This window comes from Borostomias antarcticus (genome assembly GCF_949987555.1).
Source record: "Borostomias antarcticus genome assembly, chromosome: 23".
In the NCBI taxonomy this organism is placed as follows: Eukaryota; Metazoa; Chordata; class Actinopteri; order Stomiiformes; family Stomiidae; genus Borostomias; species Borostomias antarcticus.
The window spans coordinates 82,501-109,965 of record NC_140256.1 but is presented as its reverse complement, the minus strand read 5'-3'; the positions used below and the strand labels follow the sequence as shown (position 1 = coordinate 109,965).

Sequence of the window (27,465 nt, the reverse complement as noted above, 5' to 3'; positions counted from 1 at the left end):
TGCCGTGGTGATCAGGAATGGCCTGTAGATGCTGTCTACAACCTGGCCGCGCTGTTCATGGTGCTGAAGGTGGGTGTGGTGCTGGCGCTGTCCCTGGTGCTGAGTTTGAGTGTGGAGCTGGCGCTCGGCTTTGGGCACTGTTGGGCCTGGAGGCAGCACCGCTGGGGAAGCCTTGTGCCGCCCAACGGGCAGGAGGATGCCACATTCCCCCCCCCTTGGAACAAGACCGGGGCCTCCCCAGATGGCCCAGTTGCAGGTGCCCCTCCGGGAGAGGGCGTCCGCGTTGGCATGGCACCGACCTGAAAGTCGAAATTCTGCAGGCTGAGGAACCACCGTGTTATTCGCCCATTGGTGTCTTTGGCCGCGCTCAACCATTTGAGGGGAGCATGATCCGTCAGCAGGTGGAAACGCCTGCCTAGGAGGTAGTATTTCAGGTGTTCTAAAGCCCATTTAATGGCCAGTGCCTCCTTCTCTACAGTTGAATAAGCCCTTTCGTGTTTGAAGAGTTCCTGCTTACATAAACCACCGGGTGCTCTTCCCCCTCTCGCTCCTGCGACATCACTGCTCCTAGGCCTACATCGGACGCATCTGTATGCACAATGAAGGGAAGGGTAAAGTCAGGGGTGGTTAGTATAGGTTCAGAACAGAGAGCTTGCCTGAGGGTGTTGAATAGGTATCAGCTTCAGGGGTCCAGACCACCTTCTCGGGCAGCCATTTTTTAGTCAGGTTGTGGAGTGGGGCAGCGAGGGATGCGAAGTGGGGGACGAACCGTTGGTAGTAGCCTACCAGCCCCAGGAAGGACTTCACCTGTTTTTTGGTCTGAGGGGTGGGCCACGAGGCGATGGCCTCTACTTTCTTCTCCTGGGGTCTCACACAACCCCGACTAATCTTATATCCCAGGTATGAGGCATTTCCTGGGATTGGGAGTGAGTCCGGCCTGGCGCAATGCCCGCAGGACCGCGCACAGGTGGTCAGATGGGTCTCCCAGCCCGGGCTGTAGATGATGATGTCATCTAGATATGCAGCAGCATACTCCACATGGGGCCGGAGAATCCGATCCATCAGGCGTTGGAAAGTGGCCGGGGCACCGTGCACCCTGAACGGCAGTACAGTGAACTGGAACAGCCCGTCCAGGGATGCGAAAGCAGTTTTTTCTCTCGCCTGAGGGGTGAGTGGCACCTGCCAGTACCCCTTGGTGAGGTCCAGGGTGGAGACAAACCGGGCTCCTCCTAGCCGCTCTATGAGCTCATCTACTTGGGGCATTGGATAGGCATCAAAACTAGATATCTCATTCAGCTTACAAAAATCGTTGCAGAACCTCCATGTTCCGTCGGGCTTCGGTACCAGTACAATCGGGCTGGACCAGGGGCTGTGGGACTACTCAATGACCCCCAGCTCGAGCATGTTCTTCACCTCCTTCCTCACTGCCTTCCTTTGGGCTTCTGGGAGCTGATAGGGCCGTAAGCACACGTGTTGTCCTGGTGGGGTGTGGATGTCATGTTGCACCAGGGTGGTGCGTCCCGGTAGCTCGGAGAATACATCCCGATGTTGCATGACGAGTTACTTCAGGTCCTTCGCCTGGTCTGGTCCCAGCTGGTCCCCTCAGGGCACGTCCAGGCAGATCGGCTGGGTCAGGAACGCCGAGACCACTTCTCCTGCGGGTTCTGCTGGTTCCTGGTAGGCTTTTAAAAGGTTAACATGGTATAACTGGGTGGGTTTTCGTCTCCCCGGCTGTCGGACTCTGTAGTTTACTTCGCTCACCTTTTCCATTACCTCGTAGGGTCCCCTCCAGCGAGCGAGGAACTTGCATTCAGCTGAGGGTATGAGGATGAGGACCAGGTCTCCAGGGGCAAAGGCTCGCAGTTGGGCTCCCCGGTTATAGCAGCAGGCTTGGCTCTGCTGGGCTTTCTCCATGTGTTCTCTCACCACTGGCTACACTTGACGAAGCTGCTGTTGCATGGAGTCCACATGCTCAATCACTGTGCGATGCGGAGAGGCCTGGGTCTCCCAGGCCTCCTTGGCGATGTCCAGCAGCCCCCGGGGTCTCCTTCCGAACAGCAGATCAAATGGGGAAAATCCTGTAGAGGCCAGGGGAACTTCACGAATCGCAAATAAAACAAAGGGCAACAGCAGATCCCAATTACGCACATCCACCTCTGTTACTTTCTTTAGCATGGGTTTTACCGTTTTGTTGAAGGGTTCCACAAGGCCATCGATCTGAGGATGGTATACAGAGGTCCGCAGCTGTTAGACATGCAGCAGGCGCAGGACCTCCTTCAGGACAGAGGACATGAAGCATGAGCCCTGATCAGTGAGAACGTCCTTAACTATACCCACCCTGCTGAAGAGCAACACCAGTTCCTTAACTATACCCACCCTGCTGAAGAGCAACACCAGTTCCTTAACTATACCCACCCTGCTGAAGAGCAACACCAGTACCTTTGCTACTGCCTTGGCAGTCGCGGCCTGAAGGGGAAGGGCCTCGGGGTAGTGGGTGGCAGAATCCAGGATCACTAGGATGTACCGATGGCCCCGGCTGGATTTTGGTAAGGGGCCCACGATGTCCATGGCGATGCGGTCAAAGGGCACATCAATGATAGGGAGGGGTATCAATGGGTTCCGGTAATGGGGAAGTGGGGCATTCACCTGGCAGGCTTCACACCTTCTGCAGTGGTCCTCGACGGCTCTCCTCACCCCAGGCCAGTAGAACCTCACCAGGATCCTCTCTCGGGTCTTGTCCATCCCCAGGTGGGTCCGCAGCACGTGATTGTGGGCCATGAACAATACTTTGGACACATAGCTCTTGGGGACTACCAACTGTTCAATCAGGCGTTCATTAGTTTTGTCGACACAATACAACATTTGGTTTTTAATACAGAAGTAGGGAGGTGTGGGGGGACTCACCAGGTTGAGGGTCTGATCATCGTGGGCCACGACTTTTCCACAGGCGTGGCAGAGGTTCTCGTCCTCTTGTTGGGCTGCAGCAAATTGGCCCATGGGTTCCCTGTGGTTCTCCCCCTGAAAGGGGAAATCTGAGAACTCTGTCAGGGGTGAGCTTTCGGCCGCCTCTGGGAGGGTTAGGGTTAGGGTGCAGTGTTGTGGCTGGTCTGGTCTGGTCCCTCATTCTTGGCCGGCTCCGGGTCGGTTTCTTGCTGGGGTTCGCCGGAGGAGTGGTCCGAGACCGGCGGGCTCATCGCCGGAGATGAAGATGAGGCTGGAGAGGCCACCAATGCCATTCTTCTTCCTTTTGGGCGTCGGGATTTGGGTCGAGCCCCCCTGGGCTACTGCACCAAGCGGCTGAAGATGGGACAGTGCCTGCCAATCAGGAGAGGGACGGGTAGGGCACGCACCAGCCCGGCCTCCACCTGGAACACCCCTTTGGGAGTGCGCACTTCGATGTGCACTGTAGGGTAGGCTTGTGTGTCACCATAAACGCACCCGACCTCTATGGGGGGTCCGCGGGGTCCGGAGGCGAGGTGGGGCCGCACCAGGGTGACTCCGCTCCCTGTGTCGACCAGGGCATAAGTGTTCTGACCTCCCACCCGCACAGGTAGGTGGGGCGCGGGTGCCCCCTTGAGGGCCCAACAGGTAGTGAGAAGGGTGCGTGCCGTCCTGTTTCTCCTCATCTGCGTTGGTGGATTGCACATGCACATCCTGGTGTGGGCACTGACGTGCAAGATGCCCCGGCTCCCCGCAGGCAAAGCACCTCCATGCTTCGGCTGGGTCTGCTCCCTTCCTCTTGGGGTTTGGGGCAGGGTTCTGGCAAGGCGTCCGGGCGGAGGGTAGGCTGGTACTGTCCGGCCCTTCCTCACATCGTCGACGGAGACACGTCGCCATTATCTGCTCCGTGACCTGGTACCCTTCAAGTACCTCAATAAGCTCCTTGACAGAAGCTGGATATTGCAGGGCAACCTGGCGCCGGGCCGCAGTAGGAAGGGATCAGAGAATGGTGGCGATCCACTGCACTGGGTCCTGCTCCGGAGGTGAGCCACCTCCGCGTCAGCCTGGTCAACTGAGTCACCTGGCTCCTGATGGGACCCCGGACCTCCATCTCCCAGGCGTGCCACTGCTGTGCTCGAGCCTGCAAGTTCACCCCGTATTGGGCTAGGATGGCCATCTTCAGGGTGTGGTAATCTGTGGCGTCATCCCCTCTGAGGTCGTGACAGGTGCGTTGCACGTCGCCGGTGAGGTAGGGGGCGAGGATGGTTCCCCACTCCATCCTTGGCCATCTCTCCTGATCAGCCGTTCTTTCAAATAACTCCAGATATGCTTCTATGTCATCGTCGGGCCCGAGTATGGTAAGCAATTGTACCGGCGCTGCTCTCGGGGTAGGCGCGGGGCTGGTGCTACAGGTGATGAGGCGGTTGAGTCCGTCTTGGAGTTGGGCTTGCGACTGGAGGAGCAGGACGACAGCTTTCTCAAGAGCGCTGGAAGCCAGGGTTGGGTCTCGGTTCCTCTTCTCCAACGGTCTCACGCTGCCCGCATTCTCCACCACTGTCACAAGCAAGGCAGTGAGGCAGGTGGAGAACAAGAGGGAGTCTGAGGGAAGGTCTACGCTCTTGGCACGTTTATTGAAAAAATACCACTCAGGGTATCCCACAGAAAAAACGTCAAAAAGAAACAAAACGGTCAGCCGTGCTGCCTCGGCTCCCAGTCTCCTTCAGCTGGGCAGAGCAGGTCTCAGGGCGGCCGGGGTCAGGTTTAGACTGAGTCCAATACTGACTGCTCTTCGCCCCTTCTGCTGGTCTTTTGTGCCCTGGTAGATTAGCTGCAGCTGGGGTTGCTGCAGCTCCACGTTGACGAGCTGATTTGGGGCAGCTGGGGAACAGCGTTGCCGTGGTGATCAGGAATGGCCTGTAGATGCTGTCTACAACCTGGCCGCGCTGTCTCTGGTGCTGAAGGTGGGTGTGGGGCTGGCGCTGTCCCTGGTGCTGAGGTTGAGTGTGGAGCTGGCGCTCGGCTTTGGGCCGAGGAGGCAGCACCGCTGGGGAAGCCTTGTGCCGCCCAATGAGCAGGAGGATGCCACAATATATATATATATATATACTAACCCTGACACTCATTTAAATACATATATATATATATATATATATATATATATACTAACCCTGACACTCATTTAAATACATATACTGTATATACCAACACTGACACTCATTTTCCAGAGGGAGGTAAAAAGCAGTTAAACCATTTGAGCCAATATGGGAGAAACTGTAAAAATTCTACCCTGACAAGACGATCAAGCAAGCTCCTAGAAAATGGTTAACTGCATGTTCTTTTTTTATGTTTTTTTTAGGAATTGGTATCATGTAGCCAAATGTGTCAAATATCATATGTTTAGTTAGTCCTGGCATGGCTGCCTGTTTTTGTTTAGTTTCACTGTTTGATGAAGCAGATTTGATGGTGATGATCACATCTTTACCTCTCTCTCTCAGAGATCCTTACATACTTTTGGGGAAATAGGAACATCTACTGTGAGAGTCTAATCAACCAGCCATGTCCAGACGGGGAAACGTTCCTCTCTTTGTTAGGCAACTAGACCCACGAGCATCCAAATTGACTTTAATTTAACCTACTACAGTAGTATACATGACTTTTGTCAGAATGATAAGCATACGGATGTTAAACCATATATTAGACGGAGAAAATGCACTGTTTAAAACATAACATGGGAATTGCCAGTAAGCCTTTCAAATGAGTTTAGCTAACTTAGCCTGACACAGAATTACCATTTTGTTTCACTTCATTATTCAGTCTGAACAGGCTCCCATTGCAGCCGCTTCTGAGATGGGTGTTGCCGAAGGAGTTCTCAGCGATTAGTTCATCCCCCTAACCAATCACGTCATGCAGTTTAATTCCGTCATCGCATTCAAAGGATGCCGATTGGCCTAGTTCAAAAACAGAATGTGAGCTCATGTGATCAGGAGGGCAGGAGGGCTGTTTTTCTAAAAGTTGTGCCGTAGAAGCATAAGTGCTACAAACAAAGAGTGAAGGAAAGGAAATCTATTCCTATTTGAAATGTGCTATATAAATATAGTTTGATTTGATTTGAAAGCCACCAGTATGGAGGGCCAAACCATGGACGGTGTGGTCCCAGCTGGTGGGGTAGACTGGGGTAGACTGTACTGTGGTGTGGTAGATGGGGTAGACTGTACTGTATACTGTACCTCTCACTGGTCTGTGTCCTCCTTCCCTCTCTCTCCATGGGCATGGAAAATATGTCTCTCCCCGGGGGACTCGCTGGTCTAGTCTGAACCTGAAAGACCCTGTTTGGTCAGATGGACACTGCAGGACTGCCTGTGCTGGCCTCCTGCCCTATTGTGTGTCTGCTATGAGACTGCTTGACCCAGTTCACTTTAATAATAAATAGTTTTGTTTTTGTTTTTCATTTCAACCAAATTCCCCAACGTAGATTATGAAGATAATCTTCCTATTTTGGATGCAACTGAAGTTCAGTCACTTCTCCGAATCAGAATCAGATTCAACTCAACTTTACAAGTGTAATGATACAATCTAAGTAATTATAAAAGTCTACAGTAAGTCAACTAACAACAATGCAGTGTCATACTGAATGGTAAAACATACACCTCAATATTATACTAAGACAAAACAGGTATGTAATGCAATACTGATATACATTAAAGAGACGAGTGGTAACAATGTGATCAGTAAATAGTAAAAGGACTGCACTCATATAGTGCTTTTATCCAAACACACCAGTGGTGGCAGCTGCCATGCAAGGTGCTAGCCTGCTCACTGGGAGCAATTTGGGGTTCAGTGTCTTGCTCAAGGACACGACAACATGTCATCAGGAGGAGCCGGGATTTGAACCCCCGACCCTACGACCTGGTCTACCTACTGAACTATAGCCGCCCCAGTACTTTCCTTAAAGTGACCGTGTGTGTGTGTATGGGTATGGTGTGTGGATATGGCAAGTGTTAGTGTCAGCAGTCCAGCAGCCTGATGGCTTGTGGGTAAAAAGAGAGGCCAGGCAGAGGGTTAGAGAGGATCCGCTGGGCGCTAAGCCTAGGCCCTCCTCCCTCCTCCTCCTTCGTCGTCCTCCTCCCTCCTCCCTCCTCCTCCTCCTCCTCCTCCTCCTCCTTCTCCCTCCCACCTCCCTCCTCCTCCCTCCTCCTCCTCCCTCCTCCCTCCTCCTCCTCCTCCTCCTCCTCCTCCTTCTCCCTCCCACCTCCTCCCTCCTCCTCCTTCCTCCTCCTCCTCTTCCTCCTCCCTCCTCCAGCGGGCTGCAGAGACCCTGGACGGCCGGCAGCTCAGTCTCAATCTCATACTTTGGTATGGCTTTACCCTAGCCCCTAACCCTAGCCCTAGCCCTAGCCCTACCCCTAGCCCTAGCCCTAGCCCTAGCCCTCTGCAGAGCTCTGTGGTGGATGGGTTAGGGTTAGGGGTCAGATGCCGTACCATGCAGGGAAATCTACTACACATTTGATGGTATTTCTTCTGGAGCCTGAATTCCCCACGACTGTCCGTCAACATCAACAGACATGATGAGTGGTTTGACCTACTGTACTGGGTTTGACCTACTGTACTGGGTTTGACCTACTGTATATACTGGGTTTGACCTCCTGTACTGGGTTTGACCTACTGTACTGGGTTTGACCTAATGTATATACTGGGTTTGACCTACTGTATATACTGGGTTTGACCTACTGTATATACTGGGTTTGACCTACTGTACTGGATTTGACCTAATGTATATACTGGGTTTGACCTACTGTATATACTGGGTATGACCTACTGTATATACTGGGTTTGACCTACTGTATATACTGGGTTTGACCTACTGTATATACTGGGTTTGACCTACTGTACTGGATTTGACCTAATGTATATACTGGGTTTGACCTACTGTATATACTGGGTTTGACCTACTGTACTGGGTTTGACCTACTGTATATACTGGGTTTGACCTACTGTATATACTGGGTTTGACCTACTGTACTGGGTTTGACCTACTGTATATACTGGGTTTGACCTACTGTACTGGGTTTGACCTACTGTATATACTGGGTTTGACCTACTGTATATACTGGGTTAGACCTACTGTATATACTGGGTTTGACCTACTGTACTGGGTTTCACCTACTGTATATACTGGGTTTCACCTACTGTACTGGGTTTGACCTACTGTATATACTGGGTTTGACCTACTGTACTGGGTTTCACCTACTGTATATACTGGGTTTCACCTACTGTACTGGGTATGACCTACTGTATATACTGGGTTTGACCTTCTGTACTGGGTATGACCTACTGTATATACTGTGCTTTATCAAACTGTGTCAGAGGAAAGAACCCAGACCCCCGGGCCGTGTCTCTGTCTGTCCAGCCTGGCAGATCAACCCTCACTAATCCTATCTGCCCAAGGCCATTAGTCCCAGACCTCTCTTCACTCCTCCACACAACTATAATGAGTTCAGTGAGCCTCCTACTCTGCTCTAAAATGGCCTACTGTGATCGCTCACCAGTGGTGAAAGTTATACTGCAATGATGTCGGTATCTGAAATGGGTTCAATTTCCTCGAGGTGACCCCCTTCTCATATTGCTATATTGATGCCCATGTCTCAGGGTAGTGGAGCTTTTCCTAAATACGTACAGTAAATCATCCAGCTCTATCAGTCTTCCCTATACCCTATAAAGTACACCTACTGTATATATACCCTATAGAGTACACCTACAGTACTGTATATGTACCCTATAGAGTACACCTACAGTACTGTATATGTACCCTATAGAGACACACAGAGCACAACATCGCTCTATACTATGCTGTAGTTCTATACTTATTAAGATACACACATAAATGCGTCTTGTTGCAATTTCTTGTGTTTTGAGCAAATGATCAAGCAGATCAAGTTCACAACTAGATATAATATAAAGGTACAAACTTAACTTTTAGCTGTTAATAGCTAACCCTTACCATTTTTCAGTGTAGTTCTGTAACATAGTTGACTCAGCAGTCAACTTTTATGATTTAATGTATCGTTATGAAATAAATGTAGAAAATGTTGTCCTATAAAGTTAGCTATCAGTTATCCGCGTTGTTTGAGCTGAAGAAAAATGACACCATCGGCCTTTCGATAGGTTCCTCTGTCTTCCACTGGGTACGATCTCCAGAGAAAAAGAAGGCATGACTTTCAGCACAAAGGAAGTGTGTCATCCACTGCGCAACCAAAGCCAGGCGGTAGCGTTAGCCATGTTCCTAACCAGTCCAGCTCACTCACTCACTCACTCACTCACTCACTCACTCACTCACTCACACACACACACACACACACACACACACACACACACACACACACACACACACAGATATCTGTCATTCAACTTTCTCCATAATCCGCAAAGTCTGATTGTTAATTCCTTATGTCAATTATGTTTTTATCACCAGTCAATCAAAGGTTCGCCCAGGGTGGCATATAAGCTAGAAACGCTACTGGGGAGACATCTAGCTACATGTATCAATACATGGCTCATTATAAAATGAAGTTAGCCCTGTTGCGACTGATACTGTAGCTTCCTTTATAGGATAACCTTATAGAGTGGTGAGGTCTGACATAACTTTGTAGGCTGAACTGTTAGCATTTCTGCCATTGTGGAGTGAATTCCCAAATCTCTATAGGAACATATCAGGCCTAACTACTTTAATCAGTGATGTTTTAATTCACTATACTTTTGAATAAATGCTTACATTTTAGACCGAACAAAAAATGTGATGGGCCTATATGCCGGCTCAGTAGATGAATCTACAGTAGAAAAGCCCACTCCACTTCTTCATACTGTCCCAACCCTGTATGCACATGCTGACGGCATGCATCATGTATGAGGGACCACAGGTTCACTGTGCACTTGTGTCCAGAGGCCTTGCTCATGCATACTGACAGTCAACTGTTGTGATATGAACAAAAACATCCTGTTAGGCGCCACTGATTAAATTCAGTGCTACTGAATGACAGTAGTCAGTGTACAGTAACGTACAGTAAGCGTGTAATTAGGGTCCCGCATTCTTTGAGCTGACATCTTCAAAAGCGTGTGAGCAGACGGAGGTATTTGTGTGTAGGAAGCATGTCAGCAGAGGGACTGGGCCTGTCCTGGAGTGGCAGCTCCGCTAAGCTCTCTTTGGGGCAGCGGGCCATTCTTCCCCAGTGTCCTATCCCATGAGCCTCTGCTGCCAGGACAAAGTGTCCTTTGTAATGGCCGTGGCTCTTGGCTACGACACACAGAGCTTTGAAAATGCGCCTGAACGATGGGGTTTTCATTTCCATTTCGCTCCATTCCTGCTCTCTCTCTCTCTCTCTCTCTCTCTCTCTCTTTTGCTCTCTAGCTCCCACACATCCTCCCTCCCTCCGTATTCTCTTAGCAACTGGGAAACAATACGAGGCCAATATAGCATCCTCATCACAGCGTTGCTTGTACTGAGCTTCGAAGTTGATTGTGTGAGTTGTGGAGAACTATACTGCAATCAGAGCTGTTGAATTGTATTATCCAGTTGCAAAATGAAGTTAAATCTTCCCCCGGCCGTTTCTTAATTCATTCAGTTTGGGCTTGGCTTGACTTTCAGTTGTAGAATCATAAACATTCACATTCTTACTGTCCTCTGACACTTTTATAACCTAATAACCATTGAAGAGACACATCTCAGAATCATAACTTGTTTTATTAGTATTGGACAGGATGCAGGGGTGAGACAGGACAGTGCAAAGAGACCTAACAGTCAGCCCCAAAGTTGTTTCAGTTTAATACTTTGAAGATGGGTCAGGGTTTGCTTTCCTTCCAGTCCAGTTGACTGGTACGCCTGATAGAGTACAAAGACAAATACAGAGAGAAAGAGAGAGAGACAGAGAGATTGAGAGAGAGAGAGAGACAGATAGAGAGAAAGAAAGAGAGAGAGAGGCAGAGGGAGACACAGAAAAGGCCCTGTGGTTGCAATCTTGCTAATGGGACAGTGAGTGGAAATGTCTTTGAATTTGACCTCATCAACCTGACGTCCAGAGCTTCCTCTCAGGCTGCTATTTTTCCTTCATTACATTCCATCAAGCAGGAACTTGACATTTGGGCAGACTATCCCTTTAAACCTAGAATCCAAATGCATGTGGCGGTACTTGGATCAAGCCAAGAATAAAGATATAGTTTCATCCCTGCTAATCCGCTGCACTGATCTAATGTCCTGGTGTTACGCAATCTCTCCTGACAGGAGTTCCAGTGACCTCAGCTTGTCTGGGAACAGGACAGTCATCAGCCCCTAACCCTTGTCTGGGAACAGGACAGTGAGGTGAAGGGATCTAGTTCAGTGTCCCGGGACGGGACAGGGACAGTTTGGTCATGAACTTGTTTAATTGATATTCACAAGTAACTGCAGCCGAGGTGGAAAAGAGCAGGGATTGTCGAGCACAATGGTTCCTTTGTCCGTGTCCAGTATGGTGCTGTTGTGTGTTGGACCTTCCTTGACCCATGTGTTATGTTGACAAAACCATCTCCCTCAAAGAAAAACAAAGCATTATCTAACCTTTATAACGATATCCGATGATTAGAAACTGATCACATTTAAATAATGTGTCTGGTTTCAAAGGATAATTTTATCTCATATTGGACGGGTTGTTCTGCAGTTCTGCCTAGTCTGCCTAACACTAACCCTAACCCTACCCTAACCCTAACTCTAACCCTGGTCACATGCTGGTCTAACCCTAACCCTGGTCACATGCTGGTCTAACCCTAACTCTAACCCTGGTCACATGCTGGTCTAACCCTAACCCTGGTCACATGCTGGTCTAACCCTAACTCTGGTCACATGCTGGTCTAACCCTAACTCTAACCCTGGTCACATGCTGGTCAAACCCTAACCCTGGTCACATGCTGGTCTAACCCTAACTCTAACCCTGGTCACATGCTGGTCTAACCCTAACCCTGGTCACATGCTGGTCAAACAATAACCCTGGTCACATGCTGGTCTAACCCTAACCCTAACCCTGGTCACATGCTGGTCTAACCCTAACCCTGGTCACATGCTGCACGCTGACTGCAGAGCTGTTGGTGGCTCTTGTGAGGTTGTGAGTTCCTACAGACACATACAGTCATGTGTTGGCCTCCCTCTCTCACGCAAAACTGTGTTCTATTGAGCAATATGAAGCAATCCAATCTCCAGCTTTGCCATACAGTAAGGGCTATTGAGTCCACAATTGTTGTCAAGAGAGAGTTAAAACACATTGAAGGGGCAGTGTTGAAAAGTATTATTTATACTGTAGCTATATCAATCGTTTTGAACTCCTGGGGGGGGGGGGGGGGGTTCTTCTTTATAGGAGCACTGAGGCTTGACTAAATATTCAAATTAGAAGACAAGGGGAAGGAAAGCAAAGCATCTCTGGTGAAGAATGGGGCAGTTTGTGAACCATTTCCTCGTTGTTAATGAGGGGGGCTCCATGGGGCTTTGTGCCGGACCAATGGCAAGGGGTGCAGTTTGGGCTGTGGAGAGGGGTGGTGGGGATGGGGGTTTGGGGGTATGGGGGTATGGGGGGTAGTCAATAGGGGGGACCCCCTCTCTTCCTCCTCTCTCTACCTGGAGCTCAGTGCGCTGGACTTAGGGGCCGAAGACAGACGTCACTTTCACCAGAGCCCTTCTTCATGAGGTTCTAGCTGTGGTGGGCTTGTGGAGCTTGACCACCCACCCACCCACCTGCACACACAGACGTTTAACACAGCACCTCCAAGGGGAACCGGTCTTTTTTTACTTCTTCTTTTTTTAAGGCTTGATAGGGGGGATAAAAAAGTGATGGAGACGTCAAACAACAATAACCAGGAGAAGAAGGAGGGGGGCTCTGAGGAGAGGGATGAGGAGGAGGTGGTGGTGGTGAAGATCCCGCCACCTCCACCATCGGCCCCCGTCGGGGACAAGATGAACGGTTTGGGCTGCGAGGAGGGGAAGCCCAAGCCCCAGACCGATGGTCAACACTGTACGTCTGTGAGCCGCAGCATCTTCCCTCTTTCCGCAGTCTCCCCGGCGGCTGAGAGGATCCGGTTCATGCTGGGGGAGGACGACGACGGGCCTCCGCCGCCACAGCTCTTCACCGAGCTGGACGAGCTGCTGTCTGTGGACGGGCAGGAGATGGAGTGGACGGAGACCGCCAGGTAAGAGGCCCCAAACTAGTCATGATGCATTTATGCTCTGAAGAACCTAATGGCTGAGTGGCTCACTCGCCTGACAGGTGTCAAGTGTGGTGTGCTCAGTTACATGCTTTCATTCTTTGCCAAATCTAGACCCTGGCAAAACAATTGTAATGGAATGTAGTTTTTTATTTTAGGGTGAGAGTCATTTTATCAAAGAGGTCCATAAGTTCATAGGGTGTAAGGCAGCTCACAGGTTGTTTTTAAAGCCACAGAGTATTCAAAAGTTCTTAATAATCCCAGTAACAGAAAAATGGCATCACATTTCTGACAGTTATCTCTTTTCATAAATGATTGAAGGTTGCCCCCCGTTTTAGTCCACTCCACCCGTTACCCATTACCCCCCTGTTTTAGTCCACTCCTCACAGTTTCAAGGTTAGCCCCCGTTTTAGTCACTCCTCAAAGTGTCAGATACATTCTGCTCAGACAGAAGCCAGATTGAGCTACTAACCCTGTTATGAATAAAGGATCTGGCCAGTGCTTGGCTGGTGTTGGCCCCTGGCCAAATGCACCCCGTAGCCAAAATGCCAAAACATACAGTATGCATGATGTGTAGAAACCACTCCATATTTCCCCCCTTTTCCTTTTGCTAACAAATATATTTACTGTTCTACAGTAGCATCTTATGGAATTTCAATTGGTCAAGAATGTAATTTCAGTATTGCTGTCAGGAATACCAATTCCATATATATTATAGCTTTTTTCATTTACTCCTTTTATATTAACACCCTTGATTTTTATATTTACACCCTTGAAAGATGAACACAAGACGTCATATAAAATAAGTTATATAAGTCATGAGATTTGTTATGCTCCAAAAATGCAGACGTATATTATTTACTAATAATGCACTGGCATGAACCACAATCAATTGGTTCAGACATTTGTTTTTGTTCTATAAAAATCAAAAATTGTTAATGTGAAGCCCTGTTATCAGAACTCTGACCCTGTTTAGACTTGGTTTTTTTTTTTTAAAGAAAAAAAAGAAAGCATTTTGGACGATCAGATCACAAGTGGACAGCGAGACACATCATAGTTTACACCTATGTCCATTATGCGTCTCCAAATGTGTCCAGCTGACCACTTGTGTTTGTATGTAGTAACTATAGTAGCTCACTCACTCCTGCCTGTGTGCTTGTCGCACATTTGTTCTATGTAAACAAATCAATAATCAGTCCGTTAGACTTCGAGCAGATTGAAAAAGGTGTGCATGAATGCCTGGACTATTCCAACTGTTTCGATTGATAGGACAAGTCATTGCGACTTGAAAAAGAACGCAAGTGAAGGTGAAAAAGGAGAAAAATTATCCTGCATTGATGACGTTTTCCTGCTACGTCTTTGTCGGGGACGCATCAGGACACATTAGCGTTTAGACTAGATTTGTGGTCAAATGCGTCCCAGACCACCTTGGCAAGTGGTTTGAGGAAATGTTTCACAAAACGTTTTGGTGGCCGTTTACACTTGTTTTTAGTGCTGTCCACTTTGAATCTGATTGTCCAAAACGCATTCTAAAACCAAATCAAAACAGGGTCTTTGTGGTTCCTCCATTATGACATCAAGTAGTCTCCTTCTATAGTGTCATACAAGGTTATGGAGTTTTTTTTTGAGGTGGGGTGGGGTTGGGGTCCTCAACAATCCTTTCATGCAGAATTGTTGTAGTTTCTTCAGATTATTGAATTGTGGACTGCATTTATTTAGTTAAAACTACAAATGTTCAATTGGATTCAAGGTCTGGAAATTGAGATGGCCACTTCAGGACATTGTTCTTGTGCTCTGTCAACCATTTAGTTGCTTTGGACGTGGGTTTGGGATCATTGTCTTGTTGGAAGGTCCATCTACAGCCAAGGTGTAGCTGAATGGCAGAGGGAACAGGGTTTTTGGACAAATTGTCTTGGTATATGATGGGGTTTATGGTTCCATGTATTTTAACAAGGGCCTGTGGATGCAAAACTACAGCGTAGAATGTATTAAAGTTCATCTTACAGAACCTTATATTATCTTAAAACAACACCAGAACATTAAAGATCCACCACCATGTTTCACCGTAGACATGAGGTGAAACCTTTTCAACATCCAACACTACTTTCATTCTAGAAAAGGCTGAGTAGGTGTTCGTATGTATTGTACGTATTGTATGCAGGAAAACTGTGGGGTAAAGCACGCATCTGTTTTGCAGTGAAATTTCTCTGCCTTTCAAAAGCAGGCGTAATCCAATGGTAGCAGTCATCTCAACGTCAAGGTTACTACAGCGATCCTCTACAGAGTCTACATACACCCCCAAATATGTAGAAATAGAGTGGAATGTAGAAAAATACACATTACACTTTGGTTTAGTATTTGGACTACTTCTTTGGCCTACATATAATCATATCCAATGGTGGACATACACACAGATAGAGACAGCTAGCTACATATTTTGTTAATTAATGTACCTATTGTGAAACAATGTAATATTAGGTAGAACTGTCTAACTTGCTAGTTTTGCAACCTTGCGCTGACGAAAAATAACCAGCCTGATATGTGGTCTCTCTCTAACATCATCCCAGAGCCTAAATCTGGAGATCTCTCAAAACCAGACAACTACCGAGGCATCAGTCTGACATGTATTATTGCAAAGATGTCCAATCTCATGATACTGAACCAGACACCATCGACCCTCACCTGAGGGAGAACCACCATGTTTTTTTGGAGACGGGAGGACAACTTTGGCCCAGATCTGGGCCTTAGGGAGAATCATCAAGGAGGTGAAAAAGAACAGCTTGACTGCGGTACTGTGCATCATTGATTTTAAAAAGGCGTTGACTCGATACATAGAGGTGTGATGATGAAGATACTGGCCTACGCTGTCCCTCCCAATCTACTCCGGGCCATAGAGACGATGTACACGGGTACCAGAGCCAAGGTGGTGACCCCAGACAGGGGCGTGATGATACTCCGGGCCATAGAGGAGACCATGTACACGGGTTCAAGAGACAGGGTGGTGACCCCAGACGGCAACAGCAATGAGTTGGACATCCTGGCTGGGGTGCTGCAAGGGGACGCCCTCGGCCCCTACCTCTTCATCATAGTCCAGGACTCTGCGCTCAGGAAGGCCATCAGTGGACAGGAGCAGGAACTCAGCCTCACTATACCACCTAAGAGGTCGAGACGACACCCATCTGTAATCCTAACAGATCTGGACTACGTGGATGACATCAGCCTGCTCTCCGACCGTGCAGAGCAAGCACAGAAGCTCATGTGTAGAGTGGAAACAGAGTGTGCCAAGGTTGGCTTTAAGCTAAATGCTAAGAAAACTGACCTACAAGATCCTTCCGGACCATCCACCTCTAACAACACCAGGAGGCACTGCTCTGAAGTGAGGAAGGTGCTTTCATAGAGGGCTCTGAATACCATGGCCAGTGTGTGGAACTCCAACCTCCCCGCTTGTAATTATGCATTTTAACTTGACATTTTTTATTTATATGTGAATTCTTGAGTACATTTAGATACAGTATAAAAATAACTAGCTTTGTAAATTACCAAACTTTTATTTATTTTTTTTCTAACCATTTGGCAGTAGGCTACCACTGCCTCCGCGGCCCACTGGATGGCGCTCTGTGGACCACCGGTGGCCCGCGGACCACTGGTTGAGAATGGCTGTTCTATGCGACGGTGGAGTCCATTCTCCTATATGGCTGTGAATACTGGACTCTGAAGCCCACCCTGCAGAAGTTCTTAGATGGGTGATGCACCAGTATGCTGCGTGCAGTAGGCTGCTTAACATCAACAAGAGCGAGCATGTTACCAACAAGCATCTGTATGGCGGGTCACGAAAGGTGAGTTAGAAAATAGCAGCCAGGAGACAGCAGGAGCTTCCAGCCAGCAAACTGGTTCTGTGGGAGCCAACACACGGGCATTGATCACGAGGGCGTCCCACATTAACATACGTGGACGTACTCAAGAAAGATGCAGGAGTGGAAAGTACCGGCGAGCTAGCCAGATCTATAGAGGGTCGGGAGGACTGGAAGCTCTGATGGAGGGCTCATCTGAGGACGACCTAGAGAGATGTACAGTACGTCTGTTCCACTCATGACTTAACGTTTAAATGGCCATATCTCAATGAGAGGGTCATAGAAACATAGGGTTTGGACTGGGACAAAGCTCTCAACCTGGCAATGTCCGACTTTTAATGTTCAGCACCTTCCAAGCCTGAGTTATCGAACACAGACGGCCCGATGGATTCTCCACACCTAGTGTGTAGTCTCTTCTCCATACATTCTCTACTGGTGGGACTTTGAACATCCAGAGTGTGAGTGGGGATGCCCGCAGTCAATTTGTTTTTATTATCATCATTTTCAAATAAACAAGGGGTCATCTTATAGTCAGGATCGTCTTATATTCGGGCCAATATGGTAATTAAAATAACAAAATATGTTTTTCTAAACAATTCTATTAGTATTTTGTTAGCATATATCTCAGTACTTGTATATTTTATTTTGTGCAGTTTTTTGTTCATCTTTACCAACGGTGTGAATAAATAAAGAGTGTACTGTATTTAATTGTTAATAAGAAAATAATTGATCAGGTGGCTTTGAAGTGTCTGGTGATCATTCATGGTAGATGGTAAAGAAACTACACTTATATAGTGCTTTTATCCAAAGTGCTTTACAATGGCCTCTCATTCACCCATTCACACACCAATGGCGGCAGCTGCCATGCAAGGCGCTAGCCTGCTCATTGGGAGCAATTTGGAGTTCAGTGTCTTGCCTAAGGACACTTTGACATGTGGACAGGAGGAGCCAGGATTCGAACCATCGACCCTACGATCATTGGACGACTCGCTCTACCTCCTGAGCCACAGCCACCCCGATTAATCACATTTTGATTAATCAAGATTGGAGAAGTAGGATTACAATATGGAACTAGGGCTGCAAGCAGCAGTGAGCGGGCCCTCGCTCCCCACGTGTGTCGGGGTGCAGCGCCGTTAAAGGGTGTGCTATTTCGGTGTCCAGTACTGAGAGAAACTTCCTGTCACCAGTAGGTGGCGCTCTAAGCGTGACTCTACCGATGCATAGATGTGTTCAGGACAGTACCTTGATGAAGCGTGAGAAATGTTGTGTAAATCGGACAATGTATGTAGGAGTTATGAGGACTTCCTGTAAGCAGTAAGTGGCGCTATAAGTATGACTCAATGCTGATGCACAGATGTGTTCAAGATGCAACCTTAATCAAGCACGAGCAATTTGGAGTAAATCGGATAACGTATGTTGGAGTTTTGAGGACTTCCCGTTTCACCAATAGGTGGCGCTATAAGTATGAAGCAATACTGACACATAGATGTGTTCAGGACAGAACCTTCATGAAGTGTGAGAAATATCAGACAAATTGGATAATGTATGGAGGAGTTATGAGGACTTCCTGTTTTATGGCGAAATGTCAAAATTTGGCGGGGCGCCACGCCAAGGGTGTTTGGTGAAAACTCAATTTTTTTGAGAACTTTTGATCACAAAGGTCTTAAAGGAGAATGTTCGTTTTTGACAACCTGGACCTTATTTACGTCATATTATAAGACGTTTGACTCACCGAGATAACTTTGGTGTAATTCGGAAGCCTGTAGAAGAAATTTAAAATCCAGATTCACATTCTCTACTCTATGATCGGCTTGTTGGTGCCTGGAATATTGTGTGCAATATGGCTGAATATTTATCAGATTTTGAGGATATAGAAGAAGACTTAGAATATGATGGACGGAAAAAATGGCACATTAAGTGCAAAATGGCTGACTTCCTGTTGGATGTTGGGTATAGCTCCAAGAGACATTTTAGTGTGTCTCGATGAACTACATATGCTTGAGGCATTTTGCCACGCCCATTTCCGTCACCCATGAAATAGCAAATTTTTCACCGGGTCTGATGTGTAAGTTTCATGCGTTTTCATCGATGTTTAGGCCACCCAAAAGGCATTTGTTTGGGGAGAAGAAGGTAGGAGAAGGGAGAATAAAGCCCAATTTATGCTTCGTCGCTCGACACTTTTAAAACCGTCGCTCGACTTTTGACGTCATGGGCGACACTTTTTGTGGAAAAAAAAGTGTCGCTGAGGGCTGTCGCGCACCAACGTTTTTTTCTAATGTCGCTGACTCCGTCACAAATTGTCACTCAAGTGTGATTGGATAGCTAGATAGAAGGCTTGTGCGTTGCCATGGATATGCTTGTTCCGCAGCCTTGTTTTAGTTTTGGCTGTCATTTGATGTTTGGCTGTCATGGAAGGAGTAGAGGAATGACTCTCCGAGCTTGTGAGGAGATATTCCCATCTATACAATTCATCCCTGCCCCTTCAGAGATGCCCAAGTACTGCGGAAAAGAATGAAAACAAAACACAATGATAACCGCTCTCTGAATAACCTCTTTACCGCAGATTAAACTCTTTCCCTCAGAAAGCCGCTTCTCTCAGAATGACAACAAACGCGCAACATAATGACAAGCGCGCGGCTGATTGTTTCCATAGAGACGACGCGAAGTGTCGCCCGAAGCATAAATGCAACATGTCGTGCGACACTTTTATTTTGTCGAGCGACATTTGTCGAGCCACACTTTTCAATAAGAATAAATTAGGCTTAATAATCCTTACAATTTCAATAGGGCCTCGCACCGCCAGTGCTCGGGCCCTAAATATAAATTTCAGCACTTTTACACAGCTAACTCTTGTTAGATATATACATACATAGTACATACATAGTTAAATATATGAGCACTTTTACACAGCTAACTCTTAGATATATACATACATAATACATACATAGTTGAATATATGAGCACTTTTACACAGCTAACTCTGTTAGAAAACAGCATTGTGGACAGGCAGCCCATCTCCATAGATGCAGTACTTCTGTCTGTTCCAGAGGAGGAAGCTTGATTAGCGATGAGCCTATTTGAGAAAGACTAAAAAAACTGATTGTGATGCCCGTGAAATGATGCTTGGTTTGTAGTTTCTCCCTTATAATCTGTTAATTTGACACTTTCATAATAGTGTCTTCGATAATTCAGCACTTTTTTTAGTTGTGAGAGGTCACACAAAAATCCTCATCTAACCAGTCCCTTCTCTTATCATAGTGGAAATGACAGATGTGAATCACTAAGCAGCACCCAGTCAGTATCCTCTTCACAACCTCTTCTTGTCTCTTTCTAGATGGATCAAGTTTGAGGAGAAGGTGGAGAAGGGTGGTGAGCGCTGGAGCAAACCGCACGTGGCCACGCTGTCTCTACACAGCCTGATGGAGCTCAGGACCTGCATAGAGAAAGGCACCATCATGCTGGACCTGGAAGCCAGCACTCTGTCCCAGGTCGTAGGTATGTAATCCTAACCCTAACCCTACAGTAGCATTCTGTCAGTCCCAGGTCGTAGGTATGGACCTGGAAGCTAGCACTCTGTCCCAGGTCGTAGGTATGTAACCCTAACCCTAACCCTACCAATGTTCACAAAATTGTTGCAACTCTCGGTCTGAGGTAAATCAACCGGCATGATCAGCATCTTTTTTTTACAACAAGCCTAACAATGTGCAGAGAAAATGAAATCGCGAGGGTGCTAAACATGAAGCCGTTGAGATCTCAAGGGAATGCAGCTGGTCAGTGATTACTTTATTACACCTGCCGCTGTCCCTTCCTCCTCCTCCTTCAACTCTGATCAATGTCGTCGGACACTGACTGTGAGTTGGAAGATGAGCCTGAGGTGATGGAGATTTAGGTCTATCTGAGGAGGAGATGTAGGTCTGTCTGAGGCAGGGGTCTGCAACCTGCGGCTCTGGAGCCCCATGCGGCTCTTTAGCCCCTCTACAGTGGCTCACTGTCTTTGACAAACATTATATGGAAATGAATAACTAAATACATATATTACTACTAAATACATTTATTTATTACTAAAATAAATGGTCATGTTGGCATTCAAGTTAGCTAACTAGCTAGATAGCAGCTAGCCTTGTGAAACCATCCTGATTTTGTGAGCTCACATTCTGTTTCTTTCGCAAATCAGTCTGGATACTATGCATGAAGATCTGTTTGTGCCAGATCAGAAAATGATCTCGCCAATCAGCATTGGTTGTGAGGAATTTGAAATACAAACAGGCAGGGTGGGTTTAAGTATGACGACAGTGAGGAGGGTTGAAGTTAGCGTGTGATAGATGGTGATACACAGATGGTTCATCCAATCACCTGCCAAGTAATTTTGAAAGTGTCTGCCCTTTTCCAAACAATACCAAAGGAGATTTCACAGATGATTATGCGAAGCAAACTATCTGGTGCGTCAGGTTAGATAGCAGCAGACTGCATAGAAATTCACCAGAATGCAGGAAATGTAGTGTTTGGTGCTCAAAATTTCCCCCTTGGACCCCCAGACACCCTGCCCCCCTTTACATGTCCCCCCTGGGTGCATATACCACCACGCCTGAAAATAAATCTAAGAGGAAGCATTACCTTCATTTTAAGCTCAAATATGTTTTGCGGCTGCAGTCAGATTTTTGTATTCATTTTTTGGCCAAAAATGGCTCTTTTGATAGTAAAGGTTGTCGACCCCTGATCTGAGGGGGAGATGTAGGTCTATCTGAGGGGAGATGTAGGTCTATCTGAGAGGGAGATGTAGGTCTATCTGAGGGGAGATGTAGTTCTATCTGAGGGGGAGATGTAGGTCTATCTGAGAGGGAGATGTAGGTCTATCTGAGGGGAGATGTAGTTCTATCTGAGGGGGAGATGTACAGTAGGTCTATCTGATGGGGAGATGTAGGTCTATCTGAGAGGGAGAGATGTAGGTCTATCTGAGAGGGAGATGTAGGTCTATCTGATGGGGAGATGTAGGTCTATCTGAGGGGGAGATGTAGGTCTATCTGATGGGAGATGTAGGTCTATCTGAGGGAGAGATGTAGAACTATCTGAGGGAGAGATGTAGGTCTATCTGAGAGGGAGAGATGTAGAACTATCTGATGGGGAGATGTAGGTCTATCTGAGGGGGAGATGTAGAACTATCTGAGGGAGATGTAGGTCTATCTGATGGGGAGATGTCTGGGAACAGCATGGTGTGGGAACTGACTGGCACAGACAGGGACTGACGGGGCTAATGTTTTATATGACCATTTGCAAACATTTTTGGCCAACTCTGCACAGAGTTAAGTCTATGCGGAGTTGGGCGTGCGCATGGAAGTTGACAATTGCCTCACGCATAGTTTAGATCGATTGATAACCTAAAAATAAAAACATGCTTGCCACCCAGTCTCACAGAAACGTCAATGCTTGATGTTTCTGGATCCTGATGTAATTGATTTCTTCTGGATCCTGACATAATTCGTCAGCATCCATAACTTGTCATTGTTTGTGCTTAGTTCAGAGCTTAGTTTAGTCCCCTTGTTGGGGTAATTAAGGACCTTTCTGTAGTGACTGATATGAAATAGGTCATAGTGCAATTGGTGTATATACAGAATACATTTCTACAGTATGTACTGTATGATTGAGGCTGTACCTTCAGCTTCACGGACCAAGACGCTGTCTGTCAGTTTGATTTCAGCTGGATCCCCACTTTGTCACGCATGACTGTGCAGCTCAATGTAGTGAATTATTTTAGTGTGGCAACAGTGGTCCAGGTAGGCATACTTATTTAACGTGTGAGGGAGCCTTGAAAAGGAAGGAAGAGCTACTGTATACGCTTCCCTCTTCCCTTGATAGGCGTAATGGCAAAGAGCAGAACACAAGGTCAAGCTAGTTATTAGAAAACTACCCTTCCTCACCAGCAGTGCTTGTTTATGTCTACACAGCACCCTCCAGCACAGCCACTTTATGCCCCAATAAGCACCAATAGAAACCCACAAGTTGTTACCTGTTTACAGGGACTGCAGATGCAAATTAGCCTAAGGTTAACTCTGGTGCGATGCATCAAATGTTTTTACATTTATGTTTTAATTGCACATGGTCCCTTCCAAATAAAATTGAAATGAAACAAGTAGAAAATGGCAAAACCCCCAAAATCCCGTTGGATTTGTTATCTATTAATTTCATGCAGTTGCCTAGTCACAAGATTGTTACTTGCCCTTGGCGTGTAAGGTTGTGAGTTCCAGACCCGGGATGGGGCAGAATGAACTTCTTATACTTACTCCGGCATTGTGCCGTGTGCATTACAGACACATTAATGATCATTTTTGTGCGGACGGTTCTGCTGAAGGACAGAGTATTTCTGTGAGTATTTCTCATGTGTCTTCCTCCTCCTTCTTCTTCCTCCTCAAAATGCCCGGCCCGACTCGCTGCTGAGCAGCAGCTACTGTATTGTTATTATTGAGTTTAATGGACTTAATCAGCAAACACAATTACACCACTCCCAGCCCTGTGGGTAATATCCCTGGCAGGGTTCAGTCTGTCCTCAGGGCCAAGGCTAGGAGGTTCAGGGCTCAAAAGTCTGTCCTCAGGGCCAAGGCTAGGAAGTGTTCAGTTGTGAGGGAGGCTGAAGGGATGCCATATAGAATGTCCTCACTGAATATGATCCCTCTCTTCCTCCCACCATTACCAGGCTCCCTGCATGGAGGAGAGATATCACTGTGGGAGGACTAATGTGAAGTAATCGGCTGTGCTGGTCTAGTCTGAGGTGTCGTGACGTGAATGATGGGCCATGAACAGCGGTAGCATTCAGACAGAGCGGCAGGGGTGCCTCTACCCTAATGTTCAGGCTGCTCACCCTCTTTAAAAATAGAATCCTTGTTTGATCTGGCTTGCGATGTCGTGGCAACCTCAGCTTTAATTGATAGTGAAATGATTAGCAATTTGATTAGCAATTTGATGATTAGCATGAACTAGTAGTACTAGAATAATAAGAAGCTATTCTAGTGCAATTGGACTGTCTATTTAGAGATTATGACTCAATCAGTTGGTGGTAAATACTACTCCAGTAGTTCTCACTTACCCACACCTCAAGATAGCTTCTCCCGCTGTACTACATACAGTATGTTAGCCAACAATAGGGCCCATCAATGTTTCTCCTGGTCAGGCCAGAGGAAACGCATGGCTCCTAACCCTCCTAACTCTAACCCCAACCCTCTGTCCTTCTCCCTGTGTCCAGAGATGATCACTGCCAGTCAGATTGAGAGCGGGCAGCTGAATCCGGAGCTGAAGGACAAGGTGATGTTCACGCTGCTGCGCAGACATCGCCACCAGACCAAGAAGTCCAACCTGCGTTCGCTGGCGGACATCGGCAAGACGGTGTCCAGTGCAAGTAGGATGTTTTCCACCACGGATAATGGTAATACAGGTGCCAGTTTGGTGCAGTCTCTTTTTCTACTTACTTTTTTTATATTCAGCCATTTGTGCCATGATTTTTTCTTGGTTTTACCATGTCAACTCTGCAGAGTTGGTTTTCTTTATTTTTAGGTTACCCCATGGTTTTCTCACCTCAAGTTTAGATTTTTCCTTGTGTGGACAGTGAGGAATTTGGTGAATGGTGGGAGTTGGGCCTTGATAACCAAGGCATGAATTCTGTTAGGGTGGCACTACTGCCCCCCTCTGTACAAACACACCAGCAGGGCCTGGAGAGGTGTTAGAGTAGAGAGGTCTGGTCGCAGCTGGCCGCGTCCCCTTCACTGGTCAGGGGCCTTAACTGAGTGTGTGTTCGTCTGTAGCTACTTTAGAACTAATGACTAGTGGGGGATAGTGGAGAAGTGATGCTGTAGAGCATATTTAGGATGATTTAACCAGTTCAAACACTTTTCATCACTTTTTAAGCACCAAATATGCACTCACTAAGATTTCACTAACTGTGTTCCTAGATTCAGATTCCTTAGATTCCTGCATTAACCAGCACAGCCATTCAGTCACAAAGAGATCTGTAGTCTTTTTGGGATTGAGATGAATGTGTGTAATGGTGAATTCACCTCATTGAAATTATTTTACACATTTAAACGTTCAACTCTAAGACGAATGTGTTGCACTTTGATCTCAACTCAACTATACACAAAGAATATGAAAAAGATATGAAAGATTGATCATTCATGTTCCATATTAAGTTTTCTGGTTCGTCAAATATTCCTGTCATTGTTTGAATATGCACTAATACCGTATGTTCATCACACATTGATTCTGATTTTGTTTTTTTAATAAAATGAAATCCATGTGTGAATTTGTGTGCAAACATGTAGACATTTCACAGTGTTAACAAGGAAGTTAATCTGTCACTAACTGGCCAGCGTTGGGTCACAAGAAATGAATCAGTTATTTATTACCTGCCATCGTGTTCATATGAATGACTGGTTAATGAGCACATCAAAGTAAGCTATCTGGATGAATGATCATACTTCCGAGCGGTGCTCAAAGGCACATCTTAATCTTTATTGAGTGTTGGAACTTTCCATGATTCTTGATAGTGCCACTCTTCAAAGCCAATGATTATGGCTACATCAACTTGTCTTCAATCTTGTAAAACTAAATATTGAGAAATATAAATGAACACAAAATGTATCCAGGTTACCAAGACCCTAATGATTTCTCTGATTGACCAGTTCAGTGAATCACTCACTTCCTCTTTTACACTGTCGAAGCTTTTAAAAACCTGACTTTATCTGCTCTAACAGCCACTTGCTTTGGTTTAACGGGCCTCTCTATCCACTCTCGCCTTCCTTCCTTCCTTCCTTCCTTCCTTCCTTCCTTCCTTCCTTCCTTCCTTCCTTCCTTCCTTCCTTCCTTCCTTCCTTCCTTCCTTCCTTCCTTCCTTCCTTCCTTCCTTCCTTCCTTCCCTCCTTCCTTCCTTCCTTCCTGCCCTCCCATCCCTCTCTCTCTCTCTCTCTCTCTGTCTGTTCTTGGGTCCTTGCTTCTGCTACTAAAAGCCCGTAGTCCACTTGAGAGCTCAGTGCCTTGTCTCACGGGCCGTGCCTCCATGGAGGAGCTGCAGGCCCAGCGGAGTCCCAGCGTGGATTGGCTTAGTAAGTTATTCCACATCTACCAGTAGCTACTGTGCTACTCATCACCAGAACAAGCCAGCTGGCCTCTGTTTTGCATGGCAAAGGGGTCAGGTACCCATTTCTGAATGGCCAGATTCAACGTCTTTGAATCTGAGTTCATGAAATGAACTATGCAAATAAACTTAGTAATATGAAGTATATTAGTATTATTAGTCAACATTCATCATACCCTGAGTACGTACAGAGAATGGCTATTAAGAGTACTACAGAAACACAGGTGATAGGTGATAGTGTTTATGGACACGCCCTAACCCTAACCCATGACGCAACTTATTGTAGGAGCCAATTCCATAGTCATATGCAGTACTGTAGATTGCTGGACAGTAGTGTTGTAGCAGAGTTAAAGGAGTAGTAAAGGGAAAATGCATGTTTAGCCCTCTTTTAAGGTTACTTATGATCATATACAATGGTTCAGATCAAAACGTTGACAAAACTAGCACTTTTGAGAAAGTCTGATAATTGCTCTACCACCGTTTTGGTCATACAATGGATGTGGGTGGGCACCTTGAATAATCATTCAAAAAACATGTTAAACTCTCAATTTCAAAGACAAGAAACTCACCGAGGTGTTAGTTGGCGTTCTGACATATAATTCGCCATAAAGTAAGATTCTAGTTCATCTGGAAAGGCTTTTTAAAATATTTAGCATAGAACTATTTAGTCGCAGTACATACGTGTGTACACTTCCGCAAACTAGGTAGCCTAGCAACATAAACAATAACAATAGCTACCGTAAGTAGTTCCGCTTCCTGAATCCCCTCTGCGGATTGATCTACACATCAACGGTCGCTTCAATACAAGTCAATGGATTTCATAAAATGATCAATGAAACTCTACATGATTCATACTTTGCGGCGAATTTGATGTCAGAACACCAACGGACACCAATTACCCCCTTCTTGTCTTTAAAATCGAGAGTTTAACACGTTTTTGAATGATTTTTCAAGGTGCCCACCCACATCCATTATATGACCTAAACGGTGGTAGAGCAATTATCAGACTTTCTCAAAAGTGCTAGTTTTGTCAACGTTTTGATCTGAACCATTTTATATGATCATAAGTAACCTTAAAACAGGGCTAAACATGCATTTTCCCTTTACTACTCCTTTAATGGCCACGGTTAGGGTTAGTACGAGACTAGGGTGAGACCGGGGTGCGAACCCCGGTCCCGATGGGCAGCTGCACCTTAAACGCGGTGCATTAGACCGCTACACCGCTACCGACCCCTGAGATTTATTTTTCGTGTTGTGTTGTGATCTCTCTTTTTGTGAATCTCATATTTTTGGCCAGGAACGAGTGCCTCCGAATCTGTCATCAGATGAAATGAGAGGTGA

At 46.6% G+C, this 27,465-nt stretch overlaps 1 protein-coding gene across 2 annotated transcripts in view; it reads left to right on the top strand.

The window, feature by feature from the left end:
- The window catches only part of slc4a4a (solute carrier family 4 member 4a), a gene marked incomplete at both ends in the record, with an annotated part of 91,382 nt that overhangs the window by 11,451 nt on the left and 52,466 nt on the right, over positions 1-27,465 (top strand). For both annotated transcript variants that reach the window (XM_084457003.1, XM_084457002.1), the window contains 3 exons: positions 13,005-13,140; positions 20,341-20,501; positions 24,241-24,420. In XM_084457003.1, the coding sequence (XP_084313129.1) occupies positions 13,005-13,140; positions 20,341-20,501; positions 24,241-24,420 (477 nt within the window). The remainder of the gene's footprint in view (positions 1-13,004; positions 13,141-20,340; positions 20,502-24,240; positions 24,421-27,465) is intronic.